We start from the raw sequence: 14,935 nt of genomic DNA on the forward strand, positions 1-14,935 counted from the left end.
TGCACTGTAAAACCCCTTTTTATGTTTCATAGTGTTAATAACATCACCTTGCATGTAGTAGGTGCAGAGTAAGGGTTTTTTAATTGAACATCACATTAAGAATCATATGTACACATTTGTATACCAAAGTAGGTTATAAATGAATGAAATAAAGTTCTGTGGATGAAAAAGGGGACATATACTAAGCCTGACAAGCTAGGGGAGGCCTGAGTGGCAAGCCTTGTAAACTCAGAGATCTAAAGTTACCACATAGGATGGTCTGAAATTAAAACTTCCTAACTAAAAGAGAATTGTGATGGGTAGTCATGTCCAAGGCTGGTGTCTTCCTTTACAAAGGTCGATCTTTATCTTAACTTAGCCTGTCTGTTGTCTTTTTGCATCTACAATAACATACTTTTGGGGTGTCAGAGTAATTCCCTTTTGCCATACCCCTCAGGACACAATTTCCCACCAGCGCACCAGACCACCCCTCATTGTTATCTTGTTCTCCCACATACCATCTCTATGTGCTGTAAATGTTAACTTTCCTGTACCCACCAATGTAAAAGAAGTATTTGTATTTTCATTTTACTCTTAATCCAGTCTTAGAGATTTCCTGGCTTTGCTTTCTTCTGCCTCCCTAATCTACCACCAATGGATTTCATGTAACCCCTTATGTCGTCTCTGGAGCATTTTCTCAGTCCTTTGAGATTTTGCTTCCTGGCAGTTGTCGTCAGTTTGGCTCAAACTCATAAAAATTCTTAAAGGTTTGGGTGTTTCTTATATCTGACAGTTTTAAATTGTTTTCTCTGACTGTTGTATATGTTATTATTGCCCTTAATTACTTGTCTTCTTATAATTTATATACTTTTGTCAAAATTTAACTAATCGTGTTTTCCTTTTTTTTTTTTTTTTTAAAAAAAAGTTTTTATTGATTTTAGAAAGAGGAAGAATAAGGGAAAGAGCGAAACATTGATGTAAGAGAAAAACCATGGATCGGTTGCCTCTGCCCCACACCCCAATGGGATTGAACCCACAACCTGGGCATGTGCCCTGACCGGGAATCCAACTGGTGACCCTTTGGTGCACAGGACAATGCTCAACCAACTGAGCCACACTGGCCAGGACTAACGGTGGTGTTTTCCGAACTAGATTTTGTTAGATTCTGTAGGTTAGATTTTGTCTAGTGTATCTCTGTATTTTAATTTAAATTAAGTTGAACCAAGTTTTGAGTTCCTGATATATGTGCAGTTCCCACCCTCAAGTAGCTCACCATTTTAGTAGGCGAAATAGTCTTGTAGAGCTATAAAGACAGGCACTGTAATATAGGGTTGTAAGGGTAGCAGTAAAATTGTGTACGAAGTAAAACATTAATATATACAGAGGAGGATGATAACTGGGAGTGGTTAGGGGAGTGTCAGGAAAGTCTAGATGGAGTTGGTTTTGAACTCCCCAGAAGAAGTAGAAGAAACAACACATGTCAGACATAGGTATATATTTCAGGATGCATTCCAGGAACTGTAATCAGTTTTTAGAGGGTAAATATTCCTCAATAATGTCTTCTGTATTTTCCTGTTTAGTTCTCTTACCCATCTTCCACAGTGGTTATTTAAATCTACTCTTTTCAAACCTCTCCCTTCAAACTGAACAAATAACTTTCAACTTCCCTTAAAAAAAAAAAAAAAGAGCCCTGGCTGGTTGGCTCAGTTGTCTGGAGCATCATCCCGTACACCAAAAGGTATGAGTCTGATTCCTGGTCAGGGCACATATCTAGGCTGGGGCAAGTACAGGAGGTAACCGATCAATGTTTCTCTGTCATGTTGATGTTTCTCTCTCTCTCTAAACATGTCCTCAGGTGAGGATTAAAAAAAGGGAGAGAATCTATTAGATGTGAGCTTTCTTGCCATCAAACATATAAACTAAACCTGAACCTGCAACCATCTTTTCTTCCCTTTTCCTTTCATATTTTCAATTACAACAGAAATTAAGTCTCTGCTCCTTCCTAAGTACAGTCCCTCCTCTTGTGCTTTGGATTTTGTCTTCTCAAGGACCTAGTCACCCTCATTCTCTGCCTTTGAAATCGCTTTGCCCAGGTCTCCAATGGTTTCTTTGTGGATAAATCAAATGGACACAGCATTATTTACAATAGCCAAGATGTGGAAATAGCCCAAGTGTCCGTCAATAGAGGAGTGGATAAAAAAGCTGTGGTAGCCCTGGCTGGTATAGCTCTGTTTGTTGGGCATCGTCCCATGCAACCAAAGGTTGTCAGTTTGATTCCCAGTCAGGCGACATGCCCAGGTTGTGGGATCAATCCCTGGTTGGGGCTCATGTGGGAAGCAACCAATCGATGTTTCAGGAGGCAATGGATCGATGTTTCTTTCTCACATCGATGTTTCTCTCTCACATCGATGTTTTGTTCTCTCTCTCTTTCCCTCCTTCTCCCTCTCTCTCTAAAAATCAGTAAAATTGTATTTTTTAAAAATTAAAAAAAAAGCTGTGGTTCACTTACGCAATGGAATACTACTCGGCTATAAAAAAAAAAAAATAGGGAAATCTTACCTTTTGCAACAGCATGGTTGGACTTAGAAAATATTATGCTAAGTGAAATAAGCCAGTCAGAGAAAGACAAACACCATATGATTTCACCTACATGTGGAATCTAATGGGCAAAATAAACTAACAAAATAGAAACAGAATCATAGATACATAGAACAGACTGACAGCTGTCAGAGGGGAGGGGGATTTGGGGGCTCGGTGAAAAAGGTGAAGAGATTAAGAAGGAAAAAAACAAACACATAGACACTAGCAACAGTATGGTGATTGCCAGAGGGACAAGGGGATGGGGGGAAGGGGAAGGTGGAAGAGAATAAAGGGGATAAATGGTGGCAGTAAGAGACTTGACTTTAGGTGGTGAACGCACAACACAGTATGCAGGTGATATGTTACAGAGTTGTACGTATGAAACTTGTATAGTTTTATTGACCAGTGTTACCCCAATAGATTCAATAAAAAATTTTTAAGAAATGGACTTTTTTTTTTAATCCTCACCCGAGGACATACTTAGAGGAAGAGAGAGAGAAAGAGAGAAACATTGATGTGAGAGAGAATATCAATTGGTTGCCTTCCCATACCTGCCCTGACTGGAGATCAAACTCACAACCCAGGTATATGCCCTGACTGTGAATCAAACTGGCAGCTTTTCAGTATACAGGATGACACTCAGTCAACTGAGCCAGTCTGGCCAGGCTAGATACTTTTTGGTCCTTATCTTACTTGAACTTTTAAAAGGGTTTGACTTCTTGTTTGAAATATTTTCTTCTCACTAATTGAGTTCCATGCTTTAAAGAAAAAATTTCTAATTCTCTTTTTTAAAAAAAAATATCTTTATTGATTTCAGAGAGAGGAAGGGAGAGTGGGAGAGGGAGATAGAAACATCAGTGATGAGTCATTGATCAGCTGCCTCCTGCACGCCCCCTGCTGGGGATTGAGCCCGAAACCCCGGGCATGTGCCCTGACTGGGATTTGAACCTCGATTTTCTGGATCATAGATTGATGCTCAACCGCTGGTCCACGTCCGTCTGTGCTCTAATTCTCTTAGGTGCTCTTCTCCGTTTTCTTTTAGATGCTTATCTTCCTCTGTTTGCCCCTAGTTTAGTTCACTCACTCATCCCCTGCAGTATTCCTAAAGAGTTAAACATTTCCATGAGTAACAGTGATGCACTGTGTCAGGGATCTGCTAATGAAGGTAGAGGATAGGATTAATAGGGTGGTTGTGCAGGTGCATAGTTTGAAACTTTGTGAGGTGTGTCTGATTTGCCTCCTATAGGAATGAGAAAACTACAAAAGAAGCATAAATATTTAAAGAGAAGACTTTTCTCTGAGGACAGTCAGTCCTCAAATGCCAAATCTAATGACCAGTATTCATCCTTCATTGTGTTGGACTTTTTTACTACTCACCTGAGTACATGCTTAGAGAGAAGAAGGGGGAGAGAGAGACAGAGAGGAAGACTGATGTGAGAGAGAAACATCAGTCAGTTGCCTTCCATACATGTCCCGACTGGGGATTGAACCAGGGGTTGAACCTGCAACCCAAGCATGTGCCCTGGCCAGGAATTGAACTGGCAACCTTTTGGTGCACAGGATGACGCTCAAGTAACTCAACCACTCTGACCAGCCTGTGTTTGATTTTTGTAAGATTTTTTATATTACTGACCACTTCCTTTATTTAAGCTGTCCCTTTTGTTTTTGCCATTATCTCCTGTTTTTCTTTCTTTTGGAACACTCTATAGTCTCGATTACTTTCATTTCTTCTATGTTCAATTTTTTGGTGTTTCCTTGGCTTCTGAACTCTATCTTTCCCATTTTTCTCTTTTTGTACTTTCTAAAATTTCTTCCTAAGTCATCTGCTATTTTTTCATGGTTTTAAAATTAATATCTATGCACACAAATACATGCATGTATGGTCCTTACCTCTCTTTTGAGCTATAGAACTACTGTTTTAATTTGTAATTCTCTCCATTTTTTCTTTCATTTACAGGTTTGGGGATTTCAGTTCAGAAAAATATGTTAACATCTAACATCATTTTTTCCCTGTCTATTGAGAGTCTATATTGAACAGTTTCTCTTTCCATTTACTATTTCACCCATAAATCCTAAATTTTAGTAATACCTATAAGTTTGTATTTGCCTAGTTCTATTAAAATTCCAGATTCACTGTATTATAACAGTATTTGTACATTGATCTAGAGATATCAGAGACCATAAATATCAAATGTAGTCCATTTTTCTGTTGTCATTATCAGTGACCTTGTTTTATTGCATTAAAGTCTATGGTGAGTAATTTTTAATCTTTTAACTCAATTTTCTTTTTGACTCACTGATAAAAGTTAGCTTGTAGCAGTGTAGCATAGTGGCTCAGAATGTGGACTCTGAAGTTAGACTGCCTGGGTTCAAATCTCAGACAGGTTGGACAAGTTGCATGTCATGCCTGTACCTGACTCTTCATCTGTGAAATGGGGAAAAATGATAGTTTGAACAGGATTGTGTGAGGATTGAATGAGTTAATACTTGTAAAGTGCTTAGGTCAGTGCCTGGCACAAAGCTCTCAGTTGCTGTTGCCTCCTCATTTACAACTGAAAGTACTTACAACAGATTCTGGTTTATAGAATATGAAAGACCTCAAAATATGTTAACTATGACTGTAATTGTTTTGTTGTTTAATATCTGTGGTTTAGTACAGTATACTTAATAAATAAAGACTTTTCCTTCTTTTTTCCTCAGAGTGTTACAGTGATTTTTTAAATGAAGACTTTGATGTAAAGACTTATACTTCCCAATCTATTCATCAAGCTGTAATTGCTGAACAACTAGCAAAACTCGCCCAAGGAATCAGTCAGTTGGATAAAGAACTACACCTACAGGTAATTGCAATCTTCTGGATTATACAGATTGTTCAGCCTAAAGTGATGTTATCATTTTATAATCCTTTTATTATTTAATCTAAATGCATGTTTATATAAACAAATGTATAACTTACTAGTGTGGCTTATTTTTCAAAGTGTACTTTTGAAAAGTTTTCTGTAAAGTACTTTTTTGTTAGTTGAAAAACTAATATACTGATCTGTTCAATACATATTATTCATACTTTCTTTCACCACCTTAACTCATGTACAATGAATATAGGTGAACAAAGAATAAGATGACTTTGATAAAGATAATAGAAAATGGAATTTAGAAAGTAAAACATTGTGAATAAAAAAAAATTGGGATGCTCACGTTGGCAGTTCACACATTACGAGCACAAAGTGTAACAATTGGTGAAAGCTGATAAATTTGTGGTAGATAGAATACAGTATAGGGTGTTAGGAGTTGGGTTCTAATAGCAGCTGTGCTGTTGCCATTGATATCATTTAATGCCTTTGAATCTTCCTTAAAAAGAATTTATTAAGTGTGTTAGAGTGAAGAAGGAAGAGGAGATTATAGTAGAAAATCTTGAAGGATTTCTTCCTCTACTACAATTCTACAATTTTTTTAAATTAATTTTTTATTAGTGGTAGTTTTTTTGTGTGTGTTTTTTTTTTAATGTTTCTTTATCTTTATTGTTGAGACCATTACAGATGTCCCCCTTTTAACCCTACTAATCCCCTCCACCCCACATCCATGCCACCCCCAGGCCCTCCCCACACCAATGTCCACGTCCATGGTCCATGCCCATAAACATACAAGTTCCCTGATTAATCTCTCCCCACCCACACACCCCTCCCCGCCTTCCCTCTGAGATCCCTCAGTTTGTTCCAAGCTTCTATGTTACTAGATCCACTTTGTTCATCAGTTTATTTTGTTTATTATATTTCACATATAAGTGAGGTCATTTGGTACTTGTCCTTTTCCTACTGGCTCATTTCACTTAGCATAATACTCTCTAGTTCCCTCCCTGCTATGCCAAAGGCCAAAAGGTCCTTCCTCTTCACAGCCGCATAGTACTCCAGGGTGTAAATCTGCCACAGCATTTTTATCCACTCATCATCTACTGATGGGCACTTGGGCTGTTTCCAAATCTTAGCTATTGTGAATTGCGCTGCTATGAACATACGGGTGCATAAGTTCTTTGCAATTGGTGTTTGGGGTTCTTTAGGATATATTCCTAGAAGTGGGATCACTGGTCAAATTGCAGGCCAATTTTTAATCTTTTGAGGAAACTCCATACTGTTTTCCATAGTGGCTGCACCAGTCTGCATTCCCACCAGCAGTGTACTAGGGTGCCCTTTTCTCCACAACCTTGCCAGCACTTGTAGTTCGTTGACTTGTTGATGGTAGCCATTCTGACAGGTGTGAAGTGATACTTCATTGTGGTTTTAATCTGCATCTCTCTGATGATTAGCGACATTGAGCATTTTTTCATATGTCTCTTAGCCATTTGTATGTCCTCTTTGGAGAAGTGTCTATTTAGGTCCATTGCCCATTTTTTAATTGGATTGTTTGTCTTCCTTTTATTAAGTGGTATAAGTTCCTTATGTATTTTGGATATTAACCTTTTATCCGATGTGTCATTGGCACGTATGTTCTCCCATACAGTGGGCTCTTTTTTTGTTTTGTTGATGGTTTCCTTTGCTATGCAGAAGGTTTTTATTTTGATGCAGTCCTATTTGTTTATTTTCTTCTTAGTTTCTCTTGCCCTAGGAGATGTATCAGCAAACATATTGCTATGAGAGATGTCTGAGATTTTACTGCCTATGTTTTCCTCTAGGACTTTTATGGTTTCATGCCTTACATTTAAGTCTTTTATCCATTTTGAATTTACTTTTGTGTATGGTGTAAGTTGGTGGCCCAGTTTCATTTTTTTGCATTGACCTGTCCAATTTTTCCAACACCATTTATTGAAAAGACTGTCTTTTCTCCATTGTATGTTCTTGCCTCCTTTGTCAAATATTAATTGACCATAGTGGTATGGGTCAATTTCTGGGTTCTCTGTTCTGTTCCACTGATCAATATGTCTGTTCTTGTGCCAGTACCAGGCTGTTTTGATTTCAGTGGCTTTCTAGTATAACTTGATATCTGGTATTGTGAGCCCTCCAACTTTGTCCTTCTTTCTCAGGATTGCCATGGCTATTCGGGGTGTTTTTTGGTTCCAGATAAATTTTCGAAGTGTTTTTTCTAGATCTGTGAAATATGCTGTTGGTATTTTAATAGGGATTGCACTGAATTTATAGATTGCTATGGGTAATATGGACATTTTAATGATGTTAAGTCTTCCAATCCATGAACATGGTATATTTTTCCATTTGTTTATATCTTCCTCTATTTCTCTTTTCAGTGTCCTATAGTTTTCTGAGTAAAGGTCTTTTACATCTTTGGTTAAGTTTTTTCCTAAGTATCTTTTTTTTTTAGTTGCAATGGTTAATGGGATTTTTTTTTTTTTAGTTTCTGTTTCTGAGAGTTCATTATTGGTGTATAAAAATGCTATTGATTTCTGGGTGTTAATTTTATATCCTGCTACCTTGCTGAATTTATTTATTATATCTAGTAGTTTTCTGGTGGAGTCTTTAGGATTCTCTATGTACAATATCATGTCCTCTGCAAATAATGACAATTTTGTTTCCTCCTTTCCAATTTGGATGCATTTTATGTTTTCTTCTTGTCTAATTGTTGTGGCTAGGACTTCCGGTACTATGTTGAATAAGAGTGGTGAAAGTGGACATCCCTGTCTTGTTCCTGTTTGTAATGGAAATGGTTTTAGTTTTTGCCCATTGAGTATGATGTTGGCTGTAGGTTTGTCATATATGGCCTTTATTATATTGAGGTATGATCCCTCTATTCCCACTTTGCTGAGAGTTTTTATCAAAAATGGGTTTTGGATTTTATCGAATGCTTTTTCTGCATCTATTGATAAGGTCATGTGATTTTTATCTTTCAATTTGTTTATGTGATGTAAATTGATTGGCAAATTGATTTGCGAATATTGTACCAGCCTTGTATCCCTGGAATAAATCCCACTTGGTCACGGTGTATGATCTTTTTAATATATTGCTGGATCTGATTTACTAATATTTTGTTGAGAATTTTTGCATCTATGTTCATCAGGGATATTGGCCTGTAATTTTCTTTCTTTGCAGTATCTTTATCTGGTTTTGGAATTAGGCTAATGCTGGCCTCGGAAAAGGAGTTTGGAAATATTCCTTCCTCTTGGATTTTCTGAAATAGTTTGAGGAGGATAGGTGTTAATTCTTCTTTGAATGTTTGGTAAAACTCCCCTGTGAAGCCATCTGGGCCAGGGCTTTTTTGTGCTGGGAGCCCTTGGATTACTGCTTCAACTTCACCAATAGTTATCAGCCTATTTAGACTTTCTGACTCTTCGTGACTGAGTTTTGAAAGGTTGTATTTTTCTAGGAATTCATCCATTTCATCCAGGTTGTCTAGCTTGGTCGCATATAGTTGTTTATAGTATTTTCTTACAATCCTTTGTATTTCTGTTGGGTCAGTTATTTCACCTTTTTCATTTCTGATTTTGTTTATTTGGGTCCTCTCTCTTTGTTTCTTGATGAGTCTGGCTAAAGGTTCATCAATCATCTTTTATCTTTTCAAAGAACCAGCTCTTGGTTTCATTGATCTTTTGTATTGTTTTTTTAGTCTTTATGTCATTTATTTCTCCTCTAATCTTTATTATTTCTTTCCTTCTACTAACTCTGGGCTTTTCTTGTTGTTTCCTTTCTAAGTTTTTGAGTTGTAGGGTTAAAGAGTCTATTAGAAGTTTTTCTTGTGTTTCTGAGGTAGGCTTGTAGTGCTATAAACTTCCCTCTCAGGACTGCTTTCATTGTGTCCCATGGATTTGGAGTTGTTGTGTGTTTATTTTCATTTGCTTCCAGGAAGTTTTTTATTTCTTTCTTGATCTCTTTGGTAACCCATTCATTGTTTAAAAACATGCTTTTCAGTCTCCATGTGTATAAAAGTCTTTTAGTGTTTTTATTGTCCTTGATTTCTAATTTCATGCCATCGTGATCCGAGAAGATGCTTGATATGATTTCAATCTTCTTGAACTTATAGAGACTTGTTTTGTGCCCTAACGTGTGGTCTATCTTTGAGAATGTCCCGTGTGCACTTGAAAAGAATGTATATTTTGCAGCTTTGGGGTAGCATGTTCTGTAAATGTTGATTAAATCCATCTGATTTAGGGTCACTGTTTCCTTGTTGATTTTTTTGTCTGGAAGATCTATCCAGTGCAGTCAGTGGGCTGTTAAAAGTCCCCGAGTATAACTGTGTTGCTGTTGATTTCTCCCTTAAATCCTCTAGAAGTTTCTTTATAAATTTAGGTGCTTCTATATTGGGTGCATATATATTTATCAGGGTTATATCCTCTTGCTGGATTGATCCCTTTAGTATTATGTAATGACCTTTCTTATCTCTTGTTATGGTCTTCATTCTGAAGCCTATTTTGTCTGATACGAGTATTGCTACCCCATCTTTTTTTTCATTTCCATTTGCATGGAAAAATTTTTTCCATCCCTTCACTCTCATCCTGTATAGTCTTTTGTTCTGAGGTGGGTCTCTTGTAGACAGCATATAGTCGGGTCATGTTTTCTTATCCATTCAGCCACCCTAGATCTCTTTATTGGGGCATTTAATCCATTTACATTTAAGGTTATTATTGAAAGATACTTATCTACTGACATTTTGTTTCTTCATAGCTATTTCTCATTCTCTTTATTGTTACATCTAATTATAGCAGTACCTTTAACATTTCCTCTAATGCTGCTTTTGTAGCTTTTGTAGTGGTAAAGTCTTTTAACCTTTTTTGTCTCGGAAGCTCTTTATTTTACCGTCCAGCTTGATTGATAATCTTGCTGGATAGAGTTGTCTTGCTTTCAGATCCTTCTTTTGCATTACCTTAAATACTTCATGCCATTCCCTTCTGGCCTGTAGAGTTTCTGATGAGAAGTCAGCTTACAGCCTTATGGGAGCTCCTTTGTCGGTAACAGTTTGCTTTTCTCTAGCTTCCTTTAAGATTCTCTCTTTGTCTTGGATTTTTTACATTTTAATTATGATGTGTCTGGGTGTGGGCCTCTTTCGATTCTTCTTGCTTGGGACTCTCTGTTCCTCCAGAACCTGTGTGCCTTTTTCCTTGACCAAATTAGGGAAGTTTTCTGCCATTATTTCATCAAACAGGTTCTCTAAACCCTGCTTGCTTTCAACCTCCTCTGGCACTCCTATAATACAAATATTGTTACATTTTATGCTGTCCCACAGCTCTCTTAGACTGTCCTCCTGTTTTTTAATTGTTTTTTGTTTTTGGGTCTCTGATTAAGTTATTTTTTCTACTCTGTCTTCTAATTCACTGATCTTCTCAGCTTCTTCTAATCTGCTGTTTATTCCTTCTAATGTAGTCTTTATTTCTGCTATGTCATTCTTCATTTCTGACTGGTCATTTTTCATATTTTCCAAATCTTTTTTCATGCTGTTGAGCATCCTTACAATCAGTATTCTAAACTATATCTGAGAGGTTGCTTATCTCTGGTTCATTTGGCTCTTATTCTGGAGATTTCTCTTGTGCTTTCATTTGGGGCTTGTTTTTTTGGTGTCCCCATTTTGGCTAAATGTTAGGTAGATCTGCTAGCATTCTCAGTCTTTTTTGGAGGGTCTCTGCTACACACCAATGTCAGACGTAGTTTGTGACTGTTCCTGAGTACCCTGTTTGGGGCTATCAACAACCCCAGGCTTGAGGTCTCCACTGCTGGGGCTGGATGTGTTTGGACAGGACCGAGATGCACACCAAAGTCTGCTTTTCTAAGGCCTGGGTCCCAAAACAGATCAGGCAAAAACTCAAAGCACCCTGAGGTTTGCCTCAACCTGCAGATTTGTTAATGTGATCCTCTTAATGCGCCTCAGGCTATAGAAGCTCCACAGGGTGAGGTGGCTAGTTATCAGTCTCCTAACAAGCCTCAGGCTATAGGAACTCCTCTGGGCTGGGGGAGAGGCCCTCCAGCAGGGTGGGGCAATTGCTTCCCCCCTCAGGCAAAAGCCGAAAGTTTGCCTTCCAAGAAAGATGTACCCCACAGTCTGGGGAAATGACTCTCCCCAGACTCTCCCCACATAGCTCCAGTCCACTCCACTCCCCCTCCGCTGGAGCCCGAGATGAGTGGCTGCACAGGAAACATTGCTCAATGGCTCTTTAAGACAGTGCTTGCAGTTCCATCTGCCTCTCCCTGGCAGACAGAAACCAGACTGCTTTTCACAGCCAGATGTTATGTGGGCACCTTTCTCAGTTCTGGTGCTCTTGGCTGGGAAGCCCAGCCTGGGGTTTAGGCCCCAGAGTCCTCAGTGGGAACCCCCCACAGCTGAAATCGCCTCCGGATCTTCAGTTGCCACCTGTGGGAGCCCAGCCAGCCCTCTCGAGTCCCACTTCCTACCAGTCTCCTTGCAGTCTCCACTTTTCCTCTTTGATTATGAGGGTGCTCTCCAGCTCTTCAGTTGGTTTTCAGGATAGTATTCAGGATGTATTTTCTATGTTTTAGTTGTAAATCCAGATTAGTCCCGGGAGAGTGTCAATGTAGCTTCCACTCAGTCCGCCGCCATCTTGGATCTCTCTTTAATTAACTTTTTAATTTTTCAATTACAGTCTACATTCAATATTATTCTGTATTAGTTTCACATGTACAGCAAAATGGTTAGAAAATCATGTACTTTACAGAGTGGTCCCCATCTGTTGCTTCAAGTACCCACCATATATATTTATCTTGATATTGACTATATTTCCTATGCAATAATCTACCTAATTGTGAGTATTCTGTAACTACCAATTTTTGCTGCTGATTCCTTCACCTTTTTCACCCAGCCCCATTACCCTCTCCCCTTGGACAGCTGTCAGTCTGTTCTCTGTATCTATGAGTGTTACTATTTTGTTAATTTTGTTCATTAGATTCCACATATAAGTGAAATCATATGGAATCTGTCTTTCTGTGACTGCCTTATTTCACTTAGCGTAATACCTTCTAGGTCCATGCTGTGGCAAAGGGAAGATTTCCTCCTCTTTATGGCCAGTAGTATTTCTTTCTTTTTTATTGTAGATCCTCTTTTTTCTTTATTAGGGTGACAATGGTGAATATGAACATGTAGGTTTCATATGAGGGTTTCTATTTTACAAAATCTGTATATTGCTCTGTGTGCCCACCACCAAAAGTCATATCTTCTCCCGTCACCATATATTAAGACCCCCTGTCTCTGGCAAATACCACACTGCTGTTTGTGTCCACAGGTTTAAGTTTTATGTCCCACATGTGAGTGAAATCATATGGTTCTTAGCTTTTTCTGACTGACTTATTTCACTTAGCATAATATTCTCAAGGTCTATCCATGTTGCAAATGGTAGTATTCCATCCTTTCTTATGGCTGAGTAGTATTCCATTGGGCACATGTACCACATCTTCTTTATCCAGTCAAGTCTGTACTGCAGGACACTTTGGTTTTTTCTATGTCTTGGTCACTGTGAATAATGCTGCAGTGAACATAGGGGTGCATGTATCTTTGTGAATACATGGTTTTGAGTTTTTCAGGTATATACCCAGGAGAGGGATTGCTGGGTTGTATGGTAGCTCTATTCTTAATTTTTTGAGGAATCACCAGACTGCTTTCCATAGTGGTTGAACCAGTCTACATTCCCACCAGCAGTGAATGAGGGTTCCCCTTTCTCCACAACCTCTCCAACACTTTTTATTGCTTATCTTCTTGATAATTGCCACTCTTAACAGGTGTGTGGTAGTATCTCATTGTAGTTTTGATTTGCATTTCTCTAACTGCTATGAGGGTAAACATGTTTTCATATGTCTATTGGCTGTTCATATGTCTTCTTGGGAGAACTGCCTGTTCAGGTCCTCTGCCCACTTTTTGATTGGGTTGTTTGTTTGGTGTTGAGTTTTATGAGTTTCTTATATATTTGGAAAGTAAACCTTTGTTGGAGCTACTGTTTGCAAATATCATCTCCTGTCTGGTTGGCTGCCTCAGTTTTGTTTTCAGTTTCTTTTGCTGTGCAGAAGCTTTTTAGTTTGATATAATCCTATTCATTTATTTTTGCCTTTATTTCCCTTGTGTTTGGGGTCAAGTTCATAAAATGTTCTCTATGACCAAGATCCGTAAGTCTGGTACCTATGTTTTCTTCTATGTAACTTCTTGTTTCGGGTCTCACATTTAGGCATTTACTCCATTTTGAGTTCATTTTTGTACATGGGGACAAACTGTAATCCAGTTTCATTCTGTTGCATGTGGCTTTCCAGTTTTCCCAGCATCATTTATTGAACAGATTATCTTTACTCCATTGTGTGTTTCTGGCTCCTTTGTCAAAAATTATCTGCCCATATACATGTGGTTTTATATCTGGCCTCTCTGTTCTGTTCTGTTGATCTGTGTGTCTGTTTCTGTGCCAATACCATGCTGTGGTTTTTTTGTGTGGTTTCTTGAATATAATTTTTTTATTCAAAATATTACAGATGTCCCTTTTTCTCCGTATTCACCCCTTCCACCCCACCCCCCTCCCCAACCCCACCCCCATCCCCACCCCCCTCCCCATCCTCACCCCCACCCCCATCCCACCCCTAGCCCCGCCACTATTACCACCCCCACCCCCACCCTCACCCCCACCCCCACCCCCACCCCCAGGCCCTCACTACACCATTGTCTGTGTCCTTGGGTTATGCATATACGCATATACATTCTTTGGTTAATCTCTCCCCCCCTACTCCCCAACCCCCCCTTCTTCCCTCTGAGATTTGTCAATCTGATCCATGTTTCCATGTCACTGAATCTATTCTGTTCTTCAGTTTATTAAGTTCTTTAGATTGCATATATAAGTGAGAGCATATGATGTTTGTCTTTCTCTGCCTGGCTTATTTCACTTAGCATAATATTCTCCAGGTCCATCCATACTGTCCCAAAGTGTACGAGATCCTTCTTGTTTACAGCTGCATAATATTCCATGGTGTAAATGTCCGACAGCTTTTTTATCCATTCATCTACTGATGGGCGCTTGGGCTGTTTCCAGATCTTTGTTTACAGCTGCATAGTATTCCATTGTGTAAATGTCCGACAGCTTTTTTATCCACTCATCTACTGATGGGCACTTGGGCTGTTTCCAGATCTTAGGTATTGTGAATTGTGCTGCTATGAGCATAGGGGTGCATATATTGTTTCTGATTAGTGTTTCAGGATTCTTAGGATATATTCCTAGAAGTGGGATCACTGCGTCAAAAGGCAGTTCCATTTTTAATTTTTTGAGGAAATTCTATAATGTTTTCCATAGTGACTGCAACAGCCTGCATTCCCACCAGCAGTGTACCAGGGTTCCCCTTTCTCCACATCCTCACCAGCACATGTCATTTGTTGACTTGTTGATGAATACCATGCTGTTTTGATTATTGTAGCTCTTTAGTGTAATTTGAAGTTACGTAGCGTGATACCTACAGCTTTGTTCTTT

General features: G+C 38.7%; 1 protein-coding gene across 2 annotated transcripts in view; it reads left to right on the forward strand.

The window, feature by feature from the left end:
• The window catches only part of COG5 (component of oligomeric golgi complex 5), a 324,571-nt gene that overhangs the window by 993 nt on the left and 308,643 nt on the right, over positions 1 to 14,935 (forward strand). For both annotated transcript variants that reach the window (XM_081146842.1, XM_081146843.1), the window contains exon 2: positions 5,260 to 5,399. In XM_081146842.1, the coding sequence (XP_081002968.1) occupies positions 5,260 to 5,399 (140 nt within the window). The remainder of the gene's footprint in view (positions 1 to 5,259; positions 5,400 to 14,935) is intronic.

The sequence above is a fragment of the Miniopterus schreibersii genome, assembly GCF_964146895.1.
Source record: "Miniopterus schreibersii genome assembly, chromosome: 9".
Classification (NCBI taxonomy): domain Eukaryota; kingdom Metazoa; phylum Chordata; class Mammalia; order Chiroptera; family Miniopteridae; genus Miniopterus; species Miniopterus schreibersii.